Source organism: Neopelma chrysocephalum, unplaced genomic scaffold (genome assembly GCF_003984885.1).
Source record: "Neopelma chrysocephalum unplaced genomic scaffold, ASM398488v2 Primary Assembly neopelma1_59, whole genome shotgun sequence".
In the NCBI taxonomy this organism is placed as follows: domain Eukaryota; kingdom Metazoa; phylum Chordata; class Aves; order Passeriformes; family Pipridae; genus Neopelma; species Neopelma chrysocephalum.
In genome coordinates this window covers 27,493,731-27,508,012 of record NW_020897714.1, presented here as the reverse complement: position 1 = coordinate 27,508,012, position 14,282 = coordinate 27,493,731, and the positions used below count along the sequence as shown (strand labels likewise).

The 14,282-nt window shown below is 38.9% G+C and overlaps 1 protein-coding gene across 2 annotated transcripts in view; it reads right to left on the bottom strand.

The window, feature by feature from the left end:
• Positions 1–258: 258 nt before the first annotated feature.
• The window catches only part of CAPRIN2 (caprin family member 2), a 33,442-nt gene continuing 19,418 nt past the window's right edge, over positions 259–14,282 (bottom strand). Inside the window, exons 9-19 of one of the 2 annotated variants that reach the window (XM_027680626.1) lie at positions 13,541–13,672; positions 13,253–13,340; positions 12,758–12,813; positions 12,030–12,146; positions 10,566–10,676; positions 9,776–9,928; positions 6,605–6,788; positions 4,814–4,999; positions 3,459–3,559; positions 2,654–2,720; positions 259–1,174 (exon numbers count right to left, since the gene is read on the bottom strand). In XM_027680626.1, coding sequence (XP_027536427.1) covers positions 606–1,174; positions 2,654–2,720; positions 3,459–3,559; positions 4,814–4,999; positions 6,605–6,788; positions 9,776–9,928; positions 10,566–10,676; positions 12,030–12,146; positions 12,758–12,813; positions 13,253–13,340; positions 13,541–13,672 — 1,764 coding nt within the window. In that variant the 3' untranslated portion in view covers positions 259–605. The remainder of the gene's footprint in view (positions 1,175–2,653; positions 2,721–3,458; positions 3,560–4,813; positions 5,000–6,604; positions 6,789–9,775; positions 9,929–10,565; positions 10,677–12,029; positions 12,147–12,757; positions 12,814–13,252; positions 13,341–13,540; positions 13,673–14,282) is intronic. The other variant, XM_027680627.1, reaches the window with a different exon arrangement.

The window sequence follows — 14,282 nt, the reverse complement described above, 5'->3', positions numbered from 1 at the left end:
CATTTCTTGGCCTTTCAGTTAAAAAGAAAGAAGATTTAATTATATATCTTGAATTCATTTTGATCAAGGGAACACTTGATGAGGACATCAAGCAGGAACTAAATAAACAAGTAATCCCAGCTAAACACAGATTACCCTGAATTACTGAAGCTTGAAGACCAGTTCTATGTGATAATATTCATGTATGCCTCACAGGCCCGCATCAGGAATAAGCTCAGTGATATATTTTAAAATTGAAACCACGAGCAAGATTAATACTAAAATGCATATTAACTTGTTTTATTGAGGCACAACAAGGCATTGTGAATAGCCCATACTTGAGGCAATCAATAGTGTAGTAAGCTGGACATTAATACAGTTTAGGGTAAGTGCAAACAATATACATTCACAGCTTTATTAGCAAGGCTACATCACAACTGATAAAGTGCCAAATTAGTGCTGATTCAGTACCCCAACTCCATGATTTCACCTTGCACAACAGGACCATCATTTCCCCCCAATAATGGAACCACATATCCTCTATAAAGTCAGTAAGTGCAAAGCTAGTCCCACCCCCCTCCACCAAGGTGTTTGGAGCAGCTCTTTTGTAAACATCGCACTGGATTTTAGTCCTGATAAAGGAGGTATCCCGAGAAGGTGGAGTATTTCCAGCTACTTCCATAGATGGCTCCCCGATGGAGACGTAGCCAGATCTGATCCCCCTGGAACAGCTGCAGGACTGCATGATTACTTGCTGTTTCATGATCAGGAGCCCCGTCGTTCGCATACGCTGACACGAGGACCTCTTCATTCTTCATGAGATTCACGTACAGCGGAACATTTACAGCCAGTTTCAGCATGTGGAAGATGAAGACATAGGTACCATTCACTGGACAGTTGAACCTACCAAGCTGGATATCAAAAGTTTCTCCGAGGTTGTTCAGCAACAGGTCAAACACAATGGGCTGGTCTAGAGTTCCAGGGGCCAGGTTGGATGTTCGAGCAGCAGAGAAGGCGACTCTCATCTGCTGCGGGAGCGGGTAGACGTGCACCGGGAGGATGGTGGCAGCTTGGCTCGTCACTGGCATGTCCACAGGGGTGATGCTGCGGGAGTCTCCCTGCCCAGAGTCCCCACTGTTAAAGGTTTCATTGTCTCGTTCTGGACTGCTCACCTGAGAGGAGTCACTCCACCCTGCTGTTAAAAATCATTGGCACAGCATTAAGTATTATAACCGAAGGATGCACTTAGGCCTGCAGGCATAATCTTAAGCACCGAGTGTGCAGGCTTCACAACAAGTTTCACTTTCAGCCACAGCAAGTTAAGGGACTTCAGTGAGAAGAGAGCTTTGAAGCTGGTTTACATTCATCACACTTGCATTTAGCAACATGGGACATAATTTAGCTATGAACAGTTACTTCTTATACCCCTAAGTAGGAGAGGGCAGTAGATTGCAATAGTTTTAGCTTTACTTTTTTAAATATATCAGCATTGAAAGCATACGCTAACTTCTGAGGGGACATAAAATGTAATTTCCAAAAAAATTACCAGTTAGAGCCAAGTAGTCATTTAGTCACCTTCAAGATCTGAATTTTTACTTCAAGTTACTCAACACCATTCTTCTAGAGTTGCATCTTTAGTAGTCCTAACTTATGATGCTAGAATATTTTAAGCCTGACAAAGTAGAGTTGCTTAAAGTTTTCTGCACCACATTTCCCAAAATGAAGTGTTTAATCTTTTCCAATATCTAAGTTAAAAGGGTCTAGAATGAAAACATTAATAGATCTGCGAAATTTAAAACAATCACACTCAAGTTGCAAACCATTGCTATTTCCACTGGAAAGCAACATCTTAAAAGATAATCGATGAAACTAAGGAAAGTTGCTATGAGATCATAATGCTAATGAGTACTTCTGTCAACTGTTAATTAACCACCATCTCATTTAGTTCTCTTCTGATGTATATTCTATGAACCCTCCCTCAAACTGAGAGGTGACCTGCTTTATCCTAGAACAGCTTCCATGATATGCCATAAATTCCCTTTATTCTCTAAAGTAGTGATCTACAGCTACTGTTCATCTCACTTCTCATCTGTAGCACTGGAAGTCCAGCTTTTTCCAGCACGTATAGTAGGATTAAATAATCTTGTTTACAACTTCTCAAAACATATGCTATTTTGCGCTTGGTTTCAAACAGCTAGTCTTACTTATTTCTTTAGGTTGTATACTGCACCATAGAAGTACAGAACAAGCCTGTATTACCAAACACACCACTTTTCATAGAAAAAGTTCTCTTACACAGTGTCTGGGATCTGATATCTTATCCAGAGTCAAGAGAAAATACAATTAAAGGAAAGCTAAAATGCTTCTTCCCTGAACACAGAGAACCACCCCATGTGTGTTTTCCTAGTCATTTTATTTGTGAAGTTCAGTAGGGTACCACTGTGTCAGAACTTTGACATGTGAAGACTCCAATCTGAGAACAGTGAAATTAAATCTGTTGCTATGCAATGCTGTCTAAGAACAGTACTCAAGATTCCACCTAGCTCAGTTAATTCATACTAAGCTCAATCTGTTATGTCAGTGATGGTGTACTGTTTTTCATGCTATTCGTAACACCCCAGCTGCTACACCCAAGCACGTCTATGGACCACTGGGAACCTGATGTCAGCCTTACCTCTTGAATTTGCTCGAGGACCACTAGTTATCCCACCTCGTTTATAGCACTGCTGGTAATTAACATCCTAAAAGAAGAATTAGGAAGATGGCTGTAAGCAAATCTGACATCAAGCGAGGCAAATATGCTATTTATTTTTTTTTGCACAGCAAATTTAATCTCTAGAATAGACAATGATGGAGTTTAAAAATAAGATGTAGATTAAACAGCCTTACTCATGGAAAATTTACTTCTATAACAGCTTGCATAAAATTAAAGAGCTATTTTGATGCTTGTTTAATGCAAGTTAGCTTCTGAACTATGCACTCAATTGAGTTCACTGAGCAAACTCAGTGAACTTCAAATCTCAAGTCTGTTAGAAGTCCATGAGCCTGTAGAGAAGACCTTCACAGACCCTCCTCCCATCAAGAACCTTTGTTTTCTTACTTCTTATTTGGTATTTTGCATAACTGCATTTTCAGCTAGTCCATTTAGGGGTTCATTATTTTACATTACAAAGTCATTTTAGTGTAGCAACTTTTAAAGTAATAAAACAGACTCGTACAACATCTTATTTACCATCTGTTTGCATTTCAAAGACTCCTTTCAGACTAAAAATCAACCTGTTGTACAAAAATGTTATCCATCTGAACTAACTTAATTCAACTGCTGTCTACCATTTCAAAAAAAGAGTTTTGCCTAGGAAACAAAACCAACCTCTAGATTGTAAGAAATAGTTCACGTTCTAAGATTATGAAAAATTATCATATTAGAAGACTTAGCTCCTCTACACTGGAAGGCTACTGGAAACAAAGTCAGTACTTACCCTCTGAGAATATGGCATTCCAGCATAATCTCTACCAGGGAACTGAAGCTGGCCATAGTTGCCATTAGTTATTGAAGGTGAACCTCTGTAAGCATCAAAACCTGTTCAAATAACATTGATTATTCAATACTATTCACTGTTTGGTTTACACTACAGGTCCAGAGTATAACTAGAGCTCTTTTTTTGGCAATTATGCATATGAAGCTATTCTTAAATTCAGAATGTGGAAGAGTCTTACTACTCCTTTAATAAATGCATTTCATTAGCTACTCATAACTATCCACTGTGGATATATCAAAATTGCATGTTTTAAAATATTAACAGACCCTAACAATTGCCTGTGATACTAATGGGATTTCACAGAACAGCTGAAAAGCTTGCTAGATCCAGAAACAGGATTTCACAGAGAATTAAAAAATACTTTCTTTTGCTATTACATATAACTACCACTGTCATACGTTTAGGCGCTATTATAATAATTTGCCTCTTGAGCTAATAACTCATTGCTTTAAAGTATTAACTTAAGCTATTATTTAAATACCAAAGATAACTGCAAGCAATTTCATACCAGACACCACCAAACCCTTAACTGCTGTTAAATTAGACCTATAGAACTCATCTGGTACACATTCCTACCAGGTACAAGCAGGCTCAGCCCAATAACTGCAGCAACTATCACACACTAAGCGCCCTTCCACTTGAAAGTGGAACAGACCACAGCTACCAACAACCTTAAGTTAGCATCTGCTCAAAGTCAGTCAAAACTTTCTGTAATACTTCAGCTTGCAGCAAAAGAGCAACTGGTCTGCAGAGACCCAATAATCCTCCTCTTATAACTCTTCAGTTTGTTTTTAATCTGGAAGGGATCTTCACTACTGGGAGCCTGTCCCCCCATCCTGGTTTCTGATGGTAATATTAAAGCCAGCAGTGCTAAGCAAAGACTATCTTGGTCTGGGCAAATACCACAAGTGACATCTGATGAGAAAAATGCCTGCCCAGACTGTCAAGCAAGACAGATGCCAAGAAAAAGAAGTGGGTAAAAAGTTCAGAACAGTAAATGAAATAAAGAGTCCATACAATTAGGTAATCTAATGACCTATTAGTGAAAGTTTCTATCTTCATAATTAAGAAGGCTATGAAATTCCTCTGCCATTTGACCTGAGAATCTCAAGTACAGGGACCACAAGTCAGAATGAACTTCCTTAAATTCTACAAGAGGACTCTGTTCTTTGCACATTGCCCTTAAAGTCTTAAGAAATTTCACATATAGAACCTGAATTTAATACTGTGTTGTGTTAAATCACATTGCAGCATTAGTACAGCAAATTTTAAGGTGGTAGTAAATACAGACATACCTTTGTAGCCACCAGGGGAGCGATAGGAATTAGCCAGTGACCTTCCACCTCTAGCAGATCCTCTGACAGACCCACGACTGTTAAGGTAAGGCTGAGGGGGTCTGGGAATAACATTAGCCTGTGCTGGATAAAAGGCAAGGCTACCGTTGCTAACAGGAACAGCTCCATCAGATTGATAGTTCACTGCTTAAAACAGAAGGCACAGATGAATTTTAAGCTTTTTCTAACTGCTATAAGTTACCACACCTAGAAGCAAGGGCAGCATTAGGATGTTCAGAGACTGATTAAGCTGCTCTGAATATTCTGTTCTTCTGCTCCTCCATTACTCGAAATAAGTGGGGATCCCCCTCCCTTAGTTTTGTAAAGTATAATGCTTGTTTAAAGCCACTGACAGCCCAGGCTGTCAATGTAAGCCTCTAATGCATTCAACAATTGCAATATTCAGTTGCATAGGTGAGAACAAGCTTGCTAGCAGCATGAAAAATCCCAATTTAGATTAAAATCAAGTAACATTTGATTAAGAATTCTCACTTGGAATCAACACTGTTCTACTAGCAAGACCTCAGTGGTTTATCTGATAAACTAGGTCACCTCAGCATTGACAACCTTCAGAATGATTAGATAAACTCAGTCTTATCTGGATAGTAATAAGATAACTATGGAAAACAGATACTTGGGTTCAGTCTCTTCAACAGACATTCCTACCACATGTTATTAGGCAGTTCAGCCCCAAGCAACACATATTCAAGAACGCTTTTCACTCAGAGTGGTTCGCTTTAGATACAGACTTTGCAACTACAAGTGTATTTCCACAGGACCATGCTTTATATCAATCCAAGAAGCTTAAAACTGAGCCAGAGCAACAGTATAAACCCTTTTGAGAGGTCTGTGCAGAGCCACTGCACAAGGCTAATCAAAAAACGATGATTTCCATCAAAAAATGTACAGAAAGCTGATCACCTGTACTCTCAGTGATTAGAAGGAGCATTGAAGCTAAACATGCTTTCCTGACTTCTATACTTATTGTTCTTTGAGTTCTTAATCTTCATGTGTCTCACTGACTTCACACACTATCAGTCTGTTTCTACTCTAAGTCATGTGAAAATCACTCTGGCAGAAAAACAGTAGTTTTAAATGACCTTGAGTCATTTGGTTTGATACTCTTATGAACACAGATCCCTAGCTGTTGCTTTCTATCATCCTGAAACCTCTTTCAGACATTTAGGGGCTAGTACCATGTCAAATTTAGTGTCAGCTATATAAACCCACCTGGTGCACTATCTGAATGTCAAGCAGGTCACGTTTGTGTTGAATACAACAGCTCAAGACCACTTACTAAGTTCAGTATTCCTCAGGTTAGACTGAGAACTTACCCCAACCTTCTTACTTAGCATTTAGCAAGTCCCAGCACTAGACAGCACTATTACCAGAGACCAAATTAATGGTTCCAAATAAGAGGATTTCATCATTGTTTCAATTCCAAGAAAGCGACTGTTTGACTGACAAGTATCACTACATACTTGAATTTCTCACCTACTGGGAAATTCAGGCATGTAGGTGACACAGTCTATTTATCTAGTAGAGAAACAAGTTTGAACCAGCCTTTCATCCTGCTAGCAGTTTTGAAATTAAGTTTATATACCATTGACTACATTAGAGTTGATGTAAACCTCACGTTAAACACTTATATAGCACCTGTTAACAATTTCACTGTCAGAACTCACAGCACATGATAATGAATTAAAAGACCATTATACACTGAAGAATTTTGGATCCAAGTGCAGTTCTCACCTGAAGACAGAGATTCTTGTGAAAGAGACGTTTGTTCTGCAACATGAGAAGATTGCAACTGGCATTGAGGAGGAGTCTGTGTACTTGCTGTAGAGAAACTCTGGTTATATCCTGCTGAATACGAAGAATCCTCTTTAATTTCCTGGTCCTTACGTGGAGGCAGTGGTGCATTCACTTTAAATACCTACAACATATTTGAAGACAAGTGTTTAACACTACCAGCTAAAGTCTCTGCCTAATGCCACCACTCTGCTACGCTGTGCTTCAAATCCATATGCTTTTTAGCATATGTTTCCTAGAACACCAACTGTTTCTTAGAAATAATCAAAAATACTGTACATAAACCCATCCTTTTCCCTCTCAGTAAACTTATGGAACACACGCCTGTTTATGTAGCTACTCCCCAATAAACAGCTTGACTGACTACAGCTACAGTACTTAATCAACTGAACAGTTACCATATAAGCTATTTTCCTTCTTTGGGAAATCCTCTGTTAAATTCACTCACCTGTCCTACAGCTCACCCTGAAGCTGGGACAGCCTATAGTGAGAGGAGATATATTTGGGAAGAATCTGGGTCTTTATACATGTCTTGGAATCTGATATAACACTACTCTCCAATCAAACACCATACTAAACATCCTTTTCCCCTTCAGTAAATTGGGCCTCAACTCTCCTACTCATTTAAAAAGTTCCCAAGAGTAAACACAACCTAGGTAACAGTCTCGTAAGTCAAATGTTATAGCCTGGGCAGTACAATGGTGAGCAGATATTACTGATAGTTTAACCTAATCAACCAGAGTTCACTCACTCCAGTGACTGTATTGCTTTATAACCAGTAATACAAAATTACCAGAAATAATGTAGCCAAAAGTACAACTACTATCAACATCAAATAGGGGAAAAAAAAAAAAATCTATTTTAAGTAAAAAGGGTCTAAATTTCACAAAAAGAACCATCAGCAGTACTGATACCACGTCTAGAGGTGTATCAGACCATTTCCCAAGACTATAAACTCTTTGAAGACAGACCAGGGTAAAACTACAGCTAGATGCAGAGAACAGCTCCACAGCTTGACAATTCTTTTCATTTTCAGAAGCCTCTATAATTAAAGCAGGAAATGAACACATTTCTAGGGTCAAGAAACTAAGTCTTGCCTCTAAGAGGGAGTCAGCACAGAAACTCCTCATGATACTGAAGTGCTGAGCATAAATTTTGAACCCCTGTAAAATGAAACAGGTTCTGTTGTTGGTTTTTTTTTTCCATTTTTGATGTTTCCTCTGGTAAAAAAAGAATGATCCAAAGCAGTCCACTTTCTAAAAGAGATTTGAAGATGCTGTGCAGTCAGGCTGTCAACACCTACATCCTGAAGTATTTTTAGCAAGTGGTCTACTTTTTCCTACAGTGAAAGTTACAGGTGGAATTTGAATATAGGATTAAGGCTACAGGTCAGGTCTGCCTTTAAGCTTCCTATTGATGCCATTGTGCTTATTGTTCAGACAGCTGAGGACATAATCAGATACTGGCATTACTGTCACTGATACCACTATCTGGCAAGGAACTGTCTGACTTCTGACACTCTACTCAAATCCAATGGCTGTGTTTTCCTGGCAGCAGTGAGAATCTAAGCAATGTAGGGAACAAGAAAACCCCGCACTGGAAAGTTAAAGACTGCTACCACTACAAGAGAAATGAACAGCCTAGCAATTTAGTGACAGATGTTTGCCAGGTTTACCCAAAAGTCCCAAGAGAAATCTTGAACATTTGACATATCTGAAAACATGGCATTAATTCAAGTGAACTTTCAGTGGTACCATTATGATCAAAGTACTCTGAACACAATCAGAATGACTCAGACCAAGACTCCGTATTTATACTATGACAGATGCTTATCTTATAGACTGAGTCCCCAAAAGACTCTAGATTCTTGATCATAGCATGCTACTATTTCTCCACTTTCAGGAAAAATCACTACCTATCCCCTTAGCATAATTTAAATAGATCCAGCTTAGAAAGCACCATCTCCCTACCACTTGCCTTATTTGTAATGTCTATCAAAATTCTGTACCTCTGAGGTAGGTTCTACTTGACACTCTTCTACAAATACAGAACAGCAAGCAGAAAAAGTCAATGCAGTGATTTTACCATAGACCACATCAGGATGTCACTGAAGTTTTAGTTATTAATTCCTGTGCTTTGAGCAGTTATTAGCTACTGTATTCCACCAAATCCTACAATATATGTCTCAATACAAGAAGATATTGTCCAGCAAGTTGTGGAAATGCACAGGCATATTTGTTGAAACAGAAAACACCTTCAGAGAATCAGAGTGGCCTCTTTCTAAGCTTTCTTTTGAGCAAGACCATTGAATGAAGGGTTAACATCTTCTGAAGAAGGTATCAGAGGTGTAAATAAGATCAAGTACAGAGAAGGCAACACTAACAACTAAATGGAGACTCTTCCTCTGAATCCCTCTAAGCCTGCACTGCAGATTACCACACAGTAACAATATTAGATACTATTTTTTCAGGCCATACACCATTACTAGTGTTCTCTATTTGCAATAAACAACTCAGACTGTGTGGGGTCTATTTCCTACACGTGTATATTGTTAACACAACTACTTGTTAATAAGATAGGATAGTGAGCTACACCAGTCTTCATCAAGGACACATTTTCTATGATTTCAGTGGACTGAATTTTACTCCACTGAAGGAAATTGTTTAAAAAGCAGCAAGACAACTTCAGGCTTCAGAAAGCTTTTTGTCCTAACAGCTGTATACTTCACAATTCTCTCTCTCTTGTGTAGTCTTTATTTGAAATCTATTCCTAAGAACAGTTTAAGTACAGTCAACCTTACCTTGGGGCACAGCTATAAATCTGTTCATTCCAGGTCCGACTTCTCCCTCTTAGTTCCTTGAGGCTACTAACATATCCCAGTATTAGATTTTGGGACTATACAGAGCAAAACTACGATCTCTGTTCTTAGATGATCTGTTTTAAGTTCTGAAAGCATTGGAGAAGCAGAGTTCTAACCTAGGTTTTTAATGTTAAAACAGAATATCTATCAAGTTCTGTACCATACCAAGAGGAGCCAGCTCCTCAGCACTAGTCTCAAGTTACTAACATTGTTGTCAATTATTTTTGTGTGGCCTCAAGCTGTGTACTTACAGTCTGCATAGCCTGAAAGGGAGCTGCTGTTATTGTGACAGAACTGCTGCTTGCAGGGGGAGACTGAAAGCTTTGCGCTGGTGGTACCGATGACATGGGGGCGCTTGAAGTAGGCAGTGGTGACTGTGGCTCACTTGGGAGGGGAACAGTTGCCTGGGGGAAGAACAAGTGTAATGAAAGGTCACTTGATAACTATCAGGCAGTAACAGAAGCAGTTAATTTGTTCTAAAGCCTAGACTGACAGAAGTCAGCAGTTTCTACAGGATGACATTTGGACATAGTAGAGCTACAAAATAGCTTTTGCTTACAATTTCAAATCTTGCTGTGCATCCTCAGCAAACAGTACTTCTATTGCAGTCTCTGCTGATTAAGTGAAATGTTCCTATGAGCTACTATACATACCATTCATTGCAATAATTTCACAATAAAGAGACATTAGGTATTTTTCCCCACCAGTAAGGAAACACTGAATGCTTTCTGTTCCATTTACTGAAAGATAATTCTCTGGCTGATATTAAGAGTGGATTCTCTTTTCTGGAGGAATTTAGAAAGTTTAGGGGGGTTGATTTTTTCCCCCTTCCCAACTTAATCATGTTTCAGATTAGAAACAATGCTGAGTTGTTCAGACAAAGTATTAACCAGCATTAGATCTCATCTGTGCCCATGGCAAAATCAAGTGTTGGTTTAGAATACAAATATTTACAGGAATCAGAAGTCAAAAGGAACATGTCCAGAGCCTTACATTTCAGCAACTAATAGGTTTACTTTACCTTTATTTGTGATTCCTCACCTGGGCAATTTCAATCTTTTTAGGTATCAGTGGCTCAGAAATACGTGAACTTGTCTGATACAATGGTTGGGAAGTATATTTCTCAGCCTCTTGAGAAAGGGATGTTGGTGCCTAGAAGAAACCTGCTGTTACAAGTAGTACTAAAGAGTTCTGGTAGAGCTATGAAACACCAGTGCATAAGTTGAAACAAATGGATTTTGAAAGGCCAGGACAAACATTAAGTCCAAAGCCAAAGTACTAAATAGTCATCTTAACCAAAAGCTTCAAGTAATTAGCTTTAGAGATTCAGACTTGGATTAACCTCCTTACGCAACTGGTTGAACAAACTCAGATAATTTTAAGAACTGCAGATTGCTTCAAGCAGTTACTTACAGTGAAGTCTGTGACACACACCTGTCTCATTGAATTATATGGAAAGACATGTGTTATGTTAAGCTTCTAGTGAGCTCTATTGAACAAAGCTTCAGAGCCAAGCTTTGGTTTGCTTTTGCAAAGCCTGCATGTTCTATAGTTAGCTCACACTTGTAATGCTAAGTTTAGGAGTTGCTTAATACTTAAATACAGAGCCTAAGGCTAATGACTACCAATCCTGTGCTCACCACGTACACACATGACAGGTGCCTCAGACAGCACTGGGATGCACTTGCACACCAGGAGAGAGCACTCTCACCATGGAGTGTATTCCCTGGTTGTGCTGGGATCAAACAAAACTTACTCATTGCTTCCCATGAGAAGCAGGACTGGAAAAAGACAGACACTAGACTTCAAACCAAAGGGACCAGAGATATGTTGGGCATAAGCAACCCTAATTCCAAAGTTTGCAAGAAACTATAATATCCCTGTCAAGCATATTATTCTCAACACAGCAACACACTTCACAAGAGATTTTTAAGACAGTGATCTGCATAAATTGAAACACTTTTCAGCTCTAAGCAATATTGAATGCTATTTGAAGACTTAACTGCACATAAATACAGTTAAGAAAGCAAGGTTTGAGGTCATGGCTGAACACCAGAGAGTCCAATTCTGAGTATTTCTTGAGAGAAGCTTGAGAGAACATCTCAGTCTTCAGCTTTCACACAAGTCTGCTATTTCATGACAATATCCATCCCAATTTATGCAACCTCTTTGTCATCATTGGAGGGAATATTCTACACTGTTACCAAAGCAAACATTTATGCTGCTCACATGTTCCCACAAGAATATTCATCACACTTTCTAGTGTGCATTTTTCATTCCAAACCCTTTATGTTTCAAGGAGCAGACTGTTCACTTTGCACTCATGCAATGCTAGGAAGACTTTTCCAACTTTCTTTAAGTATTCCAGATTGTGGGCTATACTATTGGTGTTACCAGCATTCTGTCCCTGTATGTTGTTTAGGAGTTATTCAGTTATTCAGGAGGGCCTCAGCACAGCTTTCTGTTAGGGTTGGCTATCACACAGATTTCTAAATGCCAGTGAACCCCAGGGTATGTTACCTGTGGTGTCACCAAGTCTTCAGTTTCAGAGCCAGAAAGAGTGTGATCAGCAGATGCCAGGGAAGTATTTGAACTGTGCAGTGCCATGGATGAAGCAGCAGCCTTGCAAGAAGAGAAAACAGACAAGGTTTTGAAAAAAATTAATTTAAATGTTTGGTTTCACTAAAACTCACACTCTGGGCATTTCCATCCACAGAATAAGGCAGGAACTGAAGTGCTTTAACTAGTTAGTCAGTTTTTCAGGAACTCCTGTTAGTGGAAAGGAAGCCTATTTAAAAGCCAAAGCAGCAAGACATGAAAGCAGGGTAAGTGAATTTAAGGTTCATTTAACTGTGGCTACCAAAGCTTGAGACACTATCTTTGGGACAAGTGAGGGTCTGAAAGATGAAAATATGGACTATCTAGGAAAGAAACAATGTTCTTCTGCACACAACTTTTAGCTATGACCTGAATCTACAAGTTAAATATTCAAACTATTTCAGCATGTCTTCAACATACTTTACAGCTTCAAGAAATTTCAAGCATCTCTTGCTGCTTTTCAAGCAGAAAAGCAGCCAACTTTGGCAGCATTTGAGTGATCTCAGACTTGCAAGCTACTATGTTATGTGAAATTCGTTACAAAACAATTGACAAGAAAAACCAATTAAAATATAAGTCTATACTAGTAAATAACCTTAATTTGCCTCTTTGGGGGAGTCCTAACTCCAACTTACTTGAAGGGGCTGTTGAAGAAAATCAGTCTGATTTGGCAGTTTCTGTTCTTTTGAAGCTGTAAAAAAAGAATGCATTAAGCAGCATTTACTTTTAAATTCAAACACTACATATAGGTTCAGTGTGGAGTTCTATTTCTTTCAAACATTTCACATAGGAAGATGCACACTTTTTTTAGCATGTGCAATGCAAACATTTAACCTACCATCAATAACCTACAGCCAATTGAAAACTTCAGTGTTTTTGATAAAAGAAGACAGGTATTCAATGATAAATACGTTTTTGCCACAAATGAGATACCCACTTTACAGATTAGAAAAAATAAACTGGGTAATTAAGTTTTACAGCCCAAGACCCACCCAAACAGTTCCTTAGCATGGCCTGTTCTTTATAGTTAGACAAGCTGTCTTCACCTGGCTTACTGATCTACAGCCCAAGCAAACCCTGTTAGTGCTTGCAGAATTTTACATACCATTTACACTTATAGTATCACCTACCTACAGGACTACTTGCTGGAGTAACTGAAGGAGGTTGGGATGAACCAATGGCACTTGGTGAAGCTTTATCAAAATCCAGAATGGACTCCTTTCGAAAAAAGATCACCAGTTGGTAGAAAAAAAATTAAACTCTAGATACAAATGAAACATTCTCACTTGACAAGCTGCTGTTGGCTAATTAGTGCTAAATTCATTCATTCAGTGCCAACACACTTTGTCAGCACTGTTTTCCCTAGCCCTTGGTAGGGTTATTGGAGCTTTGTGCTACAACAGCAGAGAAAAACATACTTGCATGAAGTTGTAAGTCCCTTGTATCTGAGTCATCAGATCCTGAAGTTTCTCCCTTCTCAGTACTGGATCTTTTGGAAGAGTTGAAGTAGAGCAAAACTCTGCAGCTGGCTGATGTACAGGTTTAGGCACCTAATAAGAAGAAACTGTATTAAATCTAACACTGGAAGCAAGGCAAGCTGCCTTGTCCAACATACTTCCAGAGTAACCTACAGGTGTCAGAAACTGGAAGCCAAGGAATTCTGTGCTGTTAATGATATTTCCTGAATCAAGCTTTCACTTTGGTTAAAAAAAGAAAACAAAAAAACAAAACAGCTTCCTGTTGCTACACCTAGTTAAGCCACAGATTTCATAGAATGGTTTGGGTTGGAAGAGCCCTTAAAGAATATCTAGTTCCAAGCCCCCTGCCATGGGCAGGGGCACCTTTCACTAGAGTAATTCACTTTATTTGGTTTCTTATCATCGAATGTAAAGAAGATAAGTTGCCTGCATCTATTGCAAAATTAGGCACTTCCATTTAAATAAACTCACATATTTAAGTTGAAGGCCAGAACAAACCTAAAAATCAAAGCTGCATCACTCAAGGTTTAGAACATACTTCCTCCCAGTAGAGCCCATGCCACTAAGTACAGATCTTTCATTAGCATGGCATTTCCAGACATTCTGAAGAAACTGCACCTAAGAAACACATTGCAAGCTGGTAATTCAGTGGAAACATTTTGGTTTAACCCCAACAAGCCAA